Source organism: Helicoverpa armigera, chromosome 7, assembly GCF_030705265.1.
Source record: "Helicoverpa armigera isolate CAAS_96S chromosome 7, ASM3070526v1, whole genome shotgun sequence".
Lineage (NCBI taxonomy): Eukaryota > Metazoa > Arthropoda > Insecta > Lepidoptera > Noctuidae > Helicoverpa > Helicoverpa armigera.
Genome location: NC_087126.1, coordinates 8,147,617 through 8,162,885, shown reverse-complemented (window position 1 = coordinate 8,162,885; position 15,269 = coordinate 8,147,617). Strand labels below are relative to the sequence as shown.

General features: G+C 36.1%; 1 protein-coding gene and 1 long non-coding RNA gene across 2 annotated transcripts in view; both read right to left on the bottom strand.

The window, feature by feature from the left end:
* Positions 1–15,208, bottom strand: part of LOC110371995 (uncharacterized) — a 190,056-nt gene extending 174,848 nt beyond the window's left edge. Inside the window, exon 1 of the mRNA XM_021328494.3 lies at positions 14,924–15,208. Within this exon, the coding sequence (XP_021184169.3) occupies positions 14,924–15,079 (156 nt within the window). The 5' untranslated portion in view covers positions 15,080–15,208. The remainder of the gene's footprint in view (positions 1–14,923) is intronic.
* Positions 5,031–6,151, bottom strand: LOC135117161 (uncharacterized). The gene is made up of 2 exons (XR_010276668.1): positions 5,805–6,151; positions 5,031–5,312 (listed from the first exon to the last, which is right to left on the bottom strand). It is a non-coding gene; the product is annotated as an uncharacterized LOC135117161 (long non-coding RNA).
* Positions 15,209–15,269: the final 61 nt, after the last annotated feature.

Genomic DNA, 15,269 nt, shown 5'->3' with positions numbered 1-15,269 from the left:
AATGAGTTCTTCGGTAAACATCGCGGTTATATGAACAAGGTTTTTTTGCTCTACCGCATTATCATATACCTACTGGCATATTTACAATGTTTATTCAAAATAGAATATGATATTTTCTCCACAAATTCAGATCACGTGAACTCAACGACAATGAAACAAAAAGTAATTTGGAACTTGAATCCATCAAAATATGTTATACATATTTATACGTATAGGTACAACCTTTTTTAGTCTACAGGGTAAACGAAAAAAGTACCTGCTGAAAATGTTTTTCTTTAATTCTTCTGCCAACAAGGTTATAACAACCAAACCATTGGGTTTATATACTTTACTGAAACCTAAAAGCACGGCCTAAAAAAACATCGTGGTAAGGTCTATTTGCTGTGAAAAGCTTTTACCTATGCGAACGTAAGTATTAAAAAATAAAGATTCAAAACCAGTAGGGGCTTATTCAAAAGGAATAAAAGCAAACATGTGTGTAGATATAAATCTGGGCAATAAAATCGAGCAGGCACACAAGAAACAACGGATGCCACTTAGATAAAGAAAACTAAAAACCAATAAGGTTTACGAGTGATTTTTCCGAGAAGCTAGTTAAGTATCGGAGTACAGTAACTAGTGGTTGCGTAACTAGCAAATGCAGTCAACCAAAATGGCGTGGTGGTATTGCGTTGTATAAACAAAGATTGATCTCACGACCGTGTCAAACGAAACGTAATAATTACTGAACTAATCGCATAGAACCTACGTAAATAAGAGAACAAATAAGCGATAAATTGTATGAAATAAGAAATGTTTAACGATGAAGGTTATGGAGAAACTCTTTAGACTAGTCTAGACGTAAAATTCGATCCTAACAATGCAGAAACATTTGCAGCAGTAGACTAGTACTGGGAAGAAGACTCACAATAAACTTAATTTCGGGATTTGGAGATTGAGGATAGAGTAGAGTGAGGAGGACATAACTGTAGTAAGGTGTAAGTCTCATTACACAATCATTTGTTTATGTACAACAACGTAAGAATGGAAAATAACTATACGCATGTTATAAAACTAGAAATACTGTGGAGGGCTCGAGGCTGGGAAAGTTTTACAAATTAAAGTGAGAGAATGCGTAAAATTGATTTCGTTTGAATCGAAAGAACTCAGTACGATAGTAACTTTCGTTTTCATTTCGAATAGGTTATATATAACACAGTAGAAACTATTTTATTAAATAAAATACTAGCTTAGAAGAAAAGTCTATTAAATACAATCTTTGTCAACTTCAATATATTTTACCCCCATTTACAGTAGATAGACATATCTACAATTTCGGCACTAAGAATTTTCCTCATCCTATATTAAATATAATATCCTATTTTAAATAATATTTAGTCTAACATGAGCAAAATTATTTTCACGTATTTTAGAAAAACTTATTATTGAGTTTTAAGTTCCTTATTAACGAACGATAAAAAAATGTCGCTATAATCCAAGATCATCATGTTGGTCCAACCGCTCGTTAAAGTTAATTGTTTCTCAGTTAATAACTTGTTAGGAAAACATGTTAAAAATACACCTACCTAATGTAAGGCAAGGTTTATAAGAAGAAGACTTATTATAACTCAGAATGTTTACTATGACATTATATGAAGTTAACAATACAAATCATAGCAGACTGCCAATAATACCTAGATAGGCTTTTATTTACAAAGAGTCACTATCTTTTATTACAACTACTGACTTCAATTGATTTAGTGAAGTAGGTACGCACACTTATTTAAAGTTATATTAAAACTAAATCAGACCACGATACGTTAATTCCGGTTATTTAACGAAAAACTGGCTCATAACATTCCTATAATGTAGACGTTGCTTAATATTATGCAAATCGCTTCATTAGGCACGGATGACATTGATATATTTTGCTTATATCATAAACAAATAATACCGGCTATTCAGGTCACACCTACTTACATCTTTAATTGAAACCGTTTTGGTTAAAGGAAACATTTAATATTATTGGAAATCTTCCATAGTGCCTAGTCTTTTCCCAACTTTGTTGGGGTCGGCTTCCAGTCCAAACGGATACAGCTAAGAACCATTGTTTTACATGGAGCTACTGCCCATCTAACTTCCTCAATTCTGACCTTATTATTGGAAATCCTCACTGCATATTGTGGCTGGATTTTACCTATTATTAAAATTCTCTGAAGATCTCTCAAGTTTAGGATCATTGTACTCCAAAAACCCTAAATAACTGGGTAGGTAATTTTTAAGAAAAGATGGCTGGAACAGATATCAATTTTAAAATACATAATTGGATACCTACTTTTGAAAAGGTACTTCACCCAACCTTTTCCTTTACTTAATTATTGGTTCTCAGTACTTCTGACTACATACTTCTGAATATCTTACTTAGAGAGATCATCAATTATTTGTCAAATAGCCTTCAAATCAGAACATATTCGAAATGTAGAAAATAATATGAGTAGGATTATCAGAAAAAACAAAACATCAGTAAATAGAAAATATGCGTAAAATTAATTTTATGTCAAAACCAACGCTGTACACATTCAAGAGGTTATTATGCCGTGCTGAATAAATTGAATTAAATTCCGACTACGTACTAGGTTGGTACAAGATGCAAAACACATATTTTTACTACACCCAACTATTACACTCTCGAGCAAATTCTTTAGGACAGTTTTATTGTTTCCTAGTAATCGATTTACTTATTTAAGTAATTTGTGTTGTGAAAGTGGTCAGTGTTTACCGGGGTAAAGAACGGAGTACTGAGTACCTCACGACTCAGGACCGGTTTGGTGGACTGACCCCGGCTGTCAAGCAAGATTGTGTCGTATTGCACAACTACAAGCCCGATTTATCGGCTTTGGATCAAGATTGCAGGTAAATAACGATTATCTGGTTACCCATTGATTTTAGTTTAGATTAAGTGGGGTTGCGTTAAACGATCGAGACATTTCTTTAGATTTTCAGTTATAATTTGCAAAACATACCTACCAGCTTTCAAATGGTTTAACCGACAGATCTAGATGGTCCATCTCCCGAGCATTTTCATAAGGAAATAGGAAAACGTCCTCATAATCCTGTTTTTAGGAATTAAATAATCAGAAGTACACATGCTCGTACACGCAATGCTTATCCATAATCCATGCTTGAAATAACTCAGATCAAGACGTAGAAGAATAAATAACTCTTGAAGGCTGAAGATGTACCGGTAATAAATTACTAACGTAGCATTGAATATCATAGTATAACGCAACACTAGCGACTAGTTGATCTGTTTACTTGATTGACATTCATACCTAGTAGGTACTTAAGTATCACATTATTTATAGAAGCTGGCGTGATGATAAAACCTCAGTGGTTGTTATCACAGACAAACAATAAAGACATAAACACCACACACTGTTACACAGTTATGTGCACATTATCTTAATTGCATTGTCGTAACAAATATGATAATAATTTGTAGAGAACTAAAACAGTACTCTTAAGTATGCAGCATTGTTCAAGATAATACATACATGGAGACACAGTTAAATATCTTCACAGAGCTAAATACAATAACAGGATTTCATCTGGTGTATTTTCTTTAAAAGTTTTAGAACCATAATCCAATTTGGCAAAGATGAGCGAACCCGATGGTAAAGTCTTAGCATGGGATATCCATGGTCTGGGATATCAGGTAAGGATTCGAAGTCTATTTTATTGAAGATAGCAAATCATCCATGTAAAAACTCAGCTTGTTTGCATGTTTGGAAGAGACAAGGCGGATGATGATGACAAGTATTAAATCGACTGTGTCCACGATCATGTGATAAAGGGAATGATCTAGTCTATCTTAGGAAACGCAGGATAGCATGCGCCATGCAGCGTCATACAATTTCAATGTCAACCCTTGAACAATCGATGGCAATTGTATTATTGTTTACCAAAGTAAGGAAAAGACTGCATGAGACGATCTTGTGATTGTTAGCATAAGAAAACCTAAATAATGCATTGTTCCTTACGATTTGTTTACATTTTTAAATATTTTTTCATTGTTTACGTTCACTTTGGCCTCAATGATGCGACTGTGAATCACAATGGAAGTTAACCTTCTTCCATAAAGTTACAGCCATTACAGAACCATTATATCATCAGGCCAAACACGATTCGTGAGATCGATAGAGGTGTGTACATCTACATAGACCGCTTACTAGATATCATCGCATTCCTACAGATACTTGTATACGTGCAGCTATCTACGTAGGCTATTCAGAAAATTTAATTAGTCCAGGGGTTTCATTAGCAACCGTGCTGGACCGTTACGTAATTACGATCGTCAAGTACAGACGGTGCCGAGCCCTTGGTCCGTCCTAACGCCCTCACTATTGCCGAGAACAGAATTCTTTATAAGATATTTTTTTTATTATTTTATTGCTCTGTCCTTAAATGTGTACTCATGAACACGATATACCTAATTGACCGCAACAACCTTCATGTAACCAGAACAACGAATCATTCTGACTAGTAGATAGTAGAACACTAACGCCTAGCTCGACTTGGCTACCATACAATTATTTTATTAAATTGCTTTTGCAGCTCATTCCCTAGACTTTCTCACTGTAACCTGTTTGACGATAAAACCACACGGAAAACTCGAATAGTAATGAGAATCATGTGATTTATTCCACTTGAACGGTTGAGCAATGCTGTGGTAAAGAAAAAAACGCATAAATGATCGTATCTAATTATTTTTGTAGTACTCAGTTGCGATCCATCATAATAGCAATGACTCATCACTTCCATCATGTCAAATAAGTGTATGATTACTTATCTAATATCAAATTGCATTCACTTTTCATGAGAGATTGCAGTCGCAAATTGCATATCAAAACGAGACAATCTAAAATCTATCCCACTAACACGCAGACTTGACGTTGCAAAATCATCAGCAGAACAGACCTTTGAAGAACCTTCAGACTGAACCACTCACCCATCAAGGCCAACGGTCATGGCTGGTCAAAGTCAAAGTCAAGTCAAAGTCAAAATCGTTTATTGAAAATAGGCTAGATTCTAGCACTTTTTCACGTCAAAAAATACAAAATTACAGCACCCCCAAAACGCCCCCCTTTCACCACTTCCTAGTGTTATGGCTGGGAAGAAGAAGTGGTGAAGAACAAACTTCCCAGCAACACAGCTGTCTATTACAATTTAATTATAATTAAATTACAATTATACAATTCAATATTAGTCGCAAAATATATATATATAAAAAAAAAACACTTGTTGTCCACTTCAGAGCTGCCATCTGCGTGTATCTGTGAAATAATCATTAATGTTATAATAAGCCTTTTTAATCAGTATATCCTTAATTTTGATTTTAAAAGAACTGTCCGTTAGTTCTAACAAATGAACTGGGATTCTATTATAAATGCGTATACAAAGGCCCACAAACGAACCGTGCACTTTATGCAATCGATAGTTGGATGCGGTTAATTTATGTTTATTTCTAGTGTTGAAATTGTGCACGTCACTCTTTTTACTAAATAACTCTATGTTTTGCCTTACATATATTATATTGGCATAAATATATTGAGACGCCACAGTCAGAACACCAATATCCTTAAACCTTTCCCTTAGGGAGACTCTAGTACCTAGTCGGTATATAGCACGGATAGCACGCTTCTGTAACACGAAGACATTTTCTATGTCGGCAGCATTGCCCACATAAGAATTCCGTAAGACATAACACTGTGGAAATAACTGAAGTACACTAAACGCGCCGTGGCTACATCGGTGAGAGCTCTTACCTTTCTGACAGCGTACGCAGCAGAGCTTAGTCTATTCGTGAGGCCAGTTATATGCTCACCCCATTGAATTTTGGAGTCTACAGTTATTCCTAGAAAAGTGGTAGCTTGGACCGTTTCAATTTCCTCGTTGTTTAAAACTACACTGGGGCCGAGATTTTTCACGTTTGGCAAAGCAAATTTTATACATTTGGTTTTCTTCGCATTCAAAACCAAATTATTGGCTGTGAACCAGTGCGTTACTAACGACAGACACGAATTCACGTCATCAAAATCTACTCTATTCCTATCAACTTTAAAAATTAGAGACGTGTCATCAGCAAACAATACTACATCACACAATGATTTTATGTCATCATTCTATATGGTCATGGTTCTACATAACGAAATAATACCTGATATAACGGAAAAGATAACAAAACGGAAAATCTCAGCAAAATAGATAACGCAGTCTTTGTAGCAAATACACAAAACAGAAACGCTGATACTAATAACTCAGAGATATGAGATAATTGATGCATTACGCCATCCAAAAGCGAAGCAACCACTTTCGGCAGATTATGCTTGGTTATTGAACTAAAATGCAGACATTAGACGGGCTTTACAATCTGAAATCGATGCCGAAATACTTTCGTCGGTGTTGTAACAGGTTATTTCAACGGGGCCATCGTTGTTGGTATAAATAACAGTTAATTTCTCGTGTCACGCTCCGTTAGATCGCGTCGCGTGCCCACCGATGCTTCCTGGTTTGCCTAGACAGATTCCATTGCGTTTAACTACATGTAGTTTAGTGACGTCTGCTGTCCACTGATTTGTGATTGCAAATACATTTAGTGATCATTAACGAACTGGTTTACTGTCTTTATAATTTTCATTGTCAGGTAAAAAATCATGTGATTCAGCCAGTTTTGCAACCATTCTTGCAACAGTCACTTTATGGTGAAGAAGTAAAAAGAGTCATTAGCATTTTATTGCATATTTTAAAAAACAGCATCTCATTACAGATTCCCATCAGCTTGGATATCCCAATACTCATTAGCAACATGATTACATACTCCATTGGAATACGGCACATCATCAACAAATATAGAATCATTATTACACTTGGCTCATTGAATGTAATTGAAATCGTTGATCATTACTCCTCATATTTTGACACGTGTTATGTAAGAAAGCGGTTGCTATGAATGCAGGGCAAGTAACACACGGACGGAAGAACCATGGTGCGTGACCGGCGACCGTGTGTCCTCCGCTTTGTTCTGCAGAATATAAAATAACGGTACCGATCGATGCTACTAGAGGTCCCCCATTATTGCAGGTAAGCTTAGGTGTTTTAGAATCAGGTGTAAATATAAGAAGCCTGTTTTGGCCATCAGCTTTACTGGTTACTTCATATTTTAGAAAACGATACGGCTAACATATTCTCTTATAGTTTCCCTTTCTGAAATTCTTCCTCATTCTCTCTCAGTGTAGTCAATAAGGTATATTTTATTTGGAAACGGAATTTGGATTTATAAAAGTGAAGATTCCCTGAGAATTCAGGTCGTGCAGTTTGGGCGGTAAGCTATTTCCAATCTTCCCGTGCAGTGGATTCCAAACGCGTGGGGCTGAGTGCTGAGATATATTTCTATCTCATTTGCACCTTCCAGTCCTGAATAACGAACAAAGTACACGATAGCACAATATCGTTCAGCAGCATCGTGAGTAAACATCTTTTTTCACGTGGATGAAACCAAACAGTTGGATAAGGATAATCTTGAAATGATTGTGAATGATAAATAGGTTACTGAGAAAAAAAACTTAAAATAACTACACAATTTACTGAAATGAAAACTTCATTCACAAATTCAGAGCAAACAGACTATCCCGAAGGTTACATAAATGATTATATGAAAACAGTAACCAGCCTTGGTTTCTACATAGATCCAACTCAACTATCGTCTGAACAGTTCGAACAAGAAAATAACAATTGAACTACGTATTTAAAGAAAACATCGTCTTGCTCACAGAACAATAACATTTTATTCAGCTACAAAGAAACTGACTCGAATGAAGTGTTTATTATGTGTCTTTGTTCATTGCAACTTGCATCGACAATTGCTTACATAAACAGAACAGGAAACACAAGTTTTACAGTAACTGGTAACTAGAAAATATGATTAATATCGACATCTCTATCACGACCTAAATTATGAAAGGTTGTTGCATGAAAACTGAAAATTCATGAATTTGTCATTCATCCGAGTTCACGCACATAAAGGTGATTCTATAATTAAAAACTCATAATATCATTTAGTCCCAGATTTTCTTTCATAATACATAATATAGTCTTGTAATGTATAATGTATAATGTATAATGTGTAGTACCTTATGAAAACCATAAAGTTTTCCACATTATTTGCACCTACTGCATAATCATAGAAAATCCATCGTGGGAAGCATCAATCACTTTTGGTAACTTGCTCAAAAAAATATTGATTATAAACGATACGACACTATGGACTGCCATAAAGTCAATAGAAGCATTTTATAAGTATTATTTTTGTCGATGGCACTGAGAATCGGGGGCCTCGCAGGTTGTCCGTCGCGAAGGGCTTTGCGAGGTTACAATAGCTAAACCTTATTTGGATGGTAAACATCGCACAAAAACCAGGCACTTTTAAGATCTTCAAGTTTCACACAAACATAGATAATGGGTCTGTTATTTTTATGGGCTGCTTTTGTAAGTGAAATGCTAAGTACATTTCAGGTAGGGCCATTTAAATGCTGAACACGTATTGGTAACTTCCTGGCCACCATCGTAGGCAATCAAGCTTTCCCTGTAGTAAGTTTGTCCGTAGGTACGTAAAGTAAGCTAGTCAGTGCATTTAACTCCTTTCCCCCATAGATTCAATATCAAGATCTTCTTTCCACCACTTTATCTTAGGAGGGCAAACATGAAGTATAATGAATAACTAGTTAGTACTAGTTTGCCAGCTGCCACCACTTTGTCAAGCCTACTCAAACTGGTATCAGGGCAGATGGAAAGCGCCTCACGCGTGAATACGAGTGATTTCACTTCTATCTAGTCAGCCGTTGTTTCAAAATATTTAGAAAGTTATAGTCATTTATTTACTAATTGATACACATACACAAAAGATGATTAAGTTTGGAATTGATCAAACAACAGCTCTTCAACAACTTATTTCATTGAGAAGCTACACTAAAATAATTTACCTTGTTCTGGCACTGACAGAGTTTTCGTTTTCAGAAGGGCACAGCCTTCTTCATTACGAATAAAGGTAGAATATAATTATCTCATCTGTGGAGAAGCATTAAACTCGAGCCAGTGAGCACAACAGTGCCAGATATCTACCAACAAAAATTTCAAGAGACAAACTCGCTTTCCCCGCTAGCCGCGGCCCCGGCCGCTCGCTTGATAAGTGGCCTAAGGGCTCCCCCCTCACTTCTGTGACCTACTTCCCGCCCTCGCCCTCGCGATCTTTGTGCTGCCACTTGCACAACTCGTTTGATATCAGCTGGATGATAATGTTGATTGGATCATAGGTACCACCTCTATTCTGAATTTGGATCGCATTGCGAAACTCTCTCAGCGAGTTTGTTGAACCTGTAGTCTTCGTATGGTGCATATAGGTCATAACGATTTAGATAACTTGTTATAATAGTTGTTACAACAATCGATGTTATAACTTTCGTTAATATGTCAACATCTGGACGAGTTTAAATGTATACTTTCGAAGTATCTTTTGTTTTATGGCTATTGCCTATTTCAGTTTTGTGGGTTATTTGTATAGCATGCCTGTCGTGTTTTGTAAACAACACAGTGTACACAACCGCCAATTTCATTCGTAATTGCAAGTTTTGTTTTTAGAATGTTCTCGTAAACGTCAGGCTATTTCCCAGTACCAAGTGTTGCGAAGGTCGGCCCTAATGGATATTTTACAGCGAAACTTTTTACCATCTTCCGCCTCCATGAACATGATTATGTTTTGATTATAAATCTGTTGACTTTGATCATTTTGATTGCTTACAGACAGGGGTAATTTTCTATTCAGCAACTTATATCATCAAAGCATTGGGACAAACTGCCTCTATGCCATAATGTAATTTCAAAATGCTCGTTTTATTCCAATACAATTGTGTGGTCACACTATATTTATGAACATAATGGTGCGTCAAATCGCTAATGAACCTCAGCTAGATCAATAAAACATTTGTGAAGGTCAAATGAATCCTGACTCAACAATGTCAGCAGTCAACTTCTATAAGCACGCAAGAGTACCTAGCTCCTGTGTGCTATTTTCAGGAACGTGCCCGAAATATTTCGCTGAACGTATTGAGTTACATGATATCAATTTTTCCTGTAACACAATATAGGCCTGTCAATGAGTGTCAGATACGCCGATGAAAATATTTCATCAGCAATTCTCTTCTATCAGTTTGAAGGCAAGTCTTAATAATGAATCTATCCTTGACAATACATATTTTAATAGTCGCAAAGTCCTGGAGATTGACTTTTGAAAGTACTACTTCTTTTTTGCAATGGCCTTGACAATTGTATTTGTTTTGTACCACAACACAACACGTAGGTCCAATACAACTGAGCAGGTCACCGTTAACCGGTGACTAATCGGAACGATCGTTTAAAATGATCACAAAGAACAAAGACATATTTATATCTATTGTTTGCGCTTTTAACTAAGAAATTGCATGGCTTGAGAGTATCTTTAACAATTAATTAGACTTAGAAAAACGAGTACTGATGGAAAGCGTAATAGAAGTAAGCCTAATTTGAATTGAAAAAATACTTGAGTGTCGTTCCTCTGTGACGTTCTAAACGAGCCCAGAAAATACACTGACAAAAACTATAATGAGCAGATTACGATGAATTCAGCACAAAGTCATTGTATAGTAGAGTAGACCATTGAACGTGTATTACACAACCATCCTACAATAGTAACAGTTGCCTAGGTGATGGTGACGTAATCGTTAACTAGGAATAAAATAGAATTGATTAACAAACCGGTCTCACTCTGGCCACAGTTCAATTAAGAACAAATGACCTATTAATATTGACATCTGGTTCGACTCAATTGATTTGACATCACTTTGATAAATTAAAAAATGGTAACAAAATAAGTCTGTGAACTAATTAATCTTACTGTGTAATTTTTTGGAATTGAATATGTGGCAGTCAGTCAGAAAATATGCCCATAATTGAATTGACAAAAGAAAAACAATGGGTACCTTTACCTACACACAATTTTATCGGAACCGGTGTGACCTACAAGAATGTAGGTATCACGTATATTTAAACTCGTTTGATCGGGTTTTAAACAAGTATGTTTAAACAGGATTATTTGTCCATGAAAAGAATCTACCTTCATATATTACTCATCACCTTAAAATAAGAAGAAATATATTGAAAATCGAACTTAATTAGCACGTCCCGTAACACCAATTTGATAGTTCTTACAACAAAAATGTGGTACTGTGCCTTTTTAGTATTTGTAGGTACTTTGCGCAGTAGATATTTTAGATCCATTTGACGTAACACCTATCAGCCCATTAACGCCCTATATAAAGAGCCCTTAAAATATTCTTTTCATCTCGCACATCAAAGGGTTATATTTTATTCGCAGCATATTTAGGACACAGTTTTCGGTACAGGCTTACAAAAATATTAGCTTTTAGGTATTTTTAAAAACACTCAATTCTTTATGACAGAAACTAAGTGTTTATACTTGTTTTGGGTTAAGGCAAGACAAACACTCTTTATTATTTTGAACTTGTCTGACCTAATCGATATGGGTTTTCGAATTGAATATTTGTCATCAGTTCTCCGTTTTGTTCAAGTAAATGTAGACATCAGAAATATAGAACATCCAGTCCCATACAAATAAAGTTTGCATCTTGCTATGCGACATAGGATCCTAATTACTAAAACAGGAAACCAGCGAAATAGGTCGCCTTGACGGCTTGACTAACAAGATGGACCTACATTTCAACCGGAATGACTGTGTGTGGTGGCAGATTTACTTCCATTTGAAACTGTACTATGTTTTTTTTGTTTTTAGTTAGTCAAAAGAAAAAGACACCTGCGTTCGAGCGTTCGAGCCCAGTTTTGAAAACGCGTAGGTAATCTAAACAAATTATCTTTCATGTGGCGTATAGTAGTGGAGTTGCTCTGGCGTTTCTCACTCGGCGGGAGAGCAAGCGAATAGCGATGCAGTGGTATAAAGATATGTCGTCTATTTATAACAGACGAGTAATGCAGGCGTGCGGACGCATCACAGAGCAACTTGGCTTTTGTCGTGTCTCTTGATTTTGAATGTTTTGTGTTATAACTAAAGTCTCGACAGAACACCCAGACACTACAGGAACTTGCAAGTCATGGTACGCTTGAAAGTCATTTGTTTGAAAATTCAAATCCTTTCTATCCAATTCGCAGTCATAAGAGATTTGAATTGATAACTGAATAAATGTGAGAAGAAACTTCAGTAATGAGATCATGTCGTTAATTATGAGCTCTTATTATGTGTTGCCAATTTCAATAACTGATTACGCAACGTGTGAGCGAAGTATTTATAGGCGTGTTATAATTAGAGCAGCATCACGTAAAGGTTTGGTCTTGCTCTTTGAACAAATATGGTATATCAGAAACTGGTTACCATCGGATAGTAGATACAGTTTCAGTATATGATTTACATACTATATTTTACACAAACTTTTGACTACAGTACAGTAATGAAGGTGATGTTGATTGAATTATTGAAGGGCTAATAAGTTCTCTAACATTTTAAGCAGTTTTTTTTTAATATGATGTTATAACGACAATGTAGTACAAAAAGACCTGTGTAAGCTTTATGAATCAGGGTTTTAAAAAAACGCTCAGGACACTACATGGATTCACCCGCAGCGGGTAGAATCAAGATTCAAGAGTCCAATTTGACAAACTGCGACGAAAACGCCTTTGAGTTTTCTTCTCCTTCAATAGCTCCATAGTCGTGACAGATTTCGTTTTTAGATTTACTAAATAACGAGACTATGGCAAATACCACCAAATTCAATATTCTGCCAAGAACTACGAGGGATCGGGTCCAAAATTGGAGGCGAACATTGGGACAAATCAATTGGAATAATTTATATCCAAATTGGAATTGGAATTCTTTCGTTCAAGTAAAGCGGGGATCCGTAAAACCTTTCCATGTCTAATAACTTTTTTTCTTCGTCCAAAAACTGATTGGGCCGAGTCGACACAGCCAGCAGCGGTGCGTACGGTGCATCGAACGCGGTGAGAGCGGGGTCGTTGAACCCCGCGCCATGTGCATTTGGATTTGTACAATTTTGTACCTAATTGCAATTTTGATACTAATGAACTGATGACTAATAATGACGATCAAGTTCCCCGTAGTGGAATAATAGACAGACATGAAATATTTGTCATACCTGCAAAAACTGCGGTGGTTTCATGATGTACAATTGTATCAGAATTATTTATAGTTTTCAGCTTGCGCCACTTATCAGCTATAATATTTACAAAAAACCTACACCTGGAAGCGGTCGCCAAACAAACTTCGCTGTTTCCCTATCTTCATATTTAGTACGTGCACATTTGAAAGTAACATCACTGAAACATTTAACAACAGTACATACCTACGATGAAACAAACAATAAATCTAAATAAACAATGAATACAAACAAGCAGTAGTAAGAATGTTATCTTCGCTAGATAATAAATAAATAATTTGTGGTAAATGAACTAATGTACTTTGGCTATCTACTGTTCTATGCCAAAGGTTAGTGAGGCAATAATTAAGTAAGCTATTACGTAGAAAGATGGCCCAAAATATGCCATAGAGCTGCAAAGAAAACGTTATCTTTCCCGAATTTAAAACGGTCTCCTGTAATGTTTCTATTGCCTATGTTTCGATTTCAGTCGTTCTGAGACCTTCAGAATCAGAACCTTAATTTTTTTTTTTATTGATAGGTAATAGAAAGTTTTATATTTTTTCTTAATGGCAAGCCACTCTTTAATTTGACGAAACGTTATTTTTCTATTCGTAGATAACGTAAATTTTTCCGTAGCATCTATCTGAGTTTTCTTCCTATGTATTGTCCTACGCCAGTACATGTTTGAGTAGGTACATAATGCAGAACTGTAGGTACATAACAACGTACCTATACTATAGGTAGGTACCTACTACGAGTAGGTATTAAACATGAATAGGTACCTACGTGTACATGCAATAATATCGTGCGCAAAGTTCACAGTGAAAACGAACTTTCAACATGGATATCATGTCTGGTAGGTTGATAGAACTGAAGAATTACTCCAAGCAATTGAAAGACATTTCTGTCAGTAGCTTTGTATTTTTAGAGAAGGCTTATTCGGCCACGAGGTAAATTAAGTACAGAGCGAGTAAATAAAATGTGCCCGCTTTTATTGGAAAAGCAATTAATCATAGACGCTAATATTCCCACATTATGTACCTATATAGAAATTATAAGTCGGCATGTCTACCTAAGATGTATAATATAGCAAAGTACCTACGTAAGTACGTAAGGGTCGCAATATTCCAGGGTTTACTGTTCCCAGGCCCTTCCCAACTGCCCGTAGCTCGGGAGCCCTTTCTTGCTACCCCTCCCTCCCTTCGCCTCGCGCTTGGAGGACGAAATGTGCCTTCTATAGGTAGGTAGGTACCTATATAATAAGGCGTATAACACCTCGATACTCATACTAAGCTATTGTTGGTAGCAGATATTTTTTATAGGTACATTAATGCACTTTTCAACTCTGAAGGTCAGGTAAAAATTATAGAAGCAAACAGCAATCACAGTAAAATAATAAATTTTCTTGGCATTGATTCGCGTTTTACGACATTGATAACATCTTCTGAAGTTGGCTATGAAAAGCAAAGAGATTATGGAAAGTAGCCAATGAAGTACTATTCCTACTCAGTTTAATAACTATAGTAGCACTCATAGCACAAAAACCGCGCGCTTGGCCGGTTAGTTTGAACCGCGAACTTAGACTTCGATTAAATTAAGCAGTACTCGATAAATATGAATGAAACTCCTTGTTAAATTAATTATATATACCAATAAACATTTAGCTTTACCTGAAGCTCCTTGTTCTTGTTATCTTTGAGCGATGCTGCTCTGATAACACCAGCTTTCCATCCCCATTCGGAAACTTTATTCACGTTAATTTTTGTCACACCACTCACAGCGAGAAATCGTTTGCCAACTAAATCTTCACGGTACTTATAAGCCATAACGAACTACACAATCACATTATTCACATTAAAAACTACACAAACGTCAAGAAACTCAGCGTTATACGCACTACACGTCACACTCTTCGTTGAGCGAAGGGAAACTACGTGGAAAACACAAGAAACGTTTCTGCGGACCGTATATATTACGCGACTGAATTTGAGAGCGTACTACATTCCTGCAACTTTC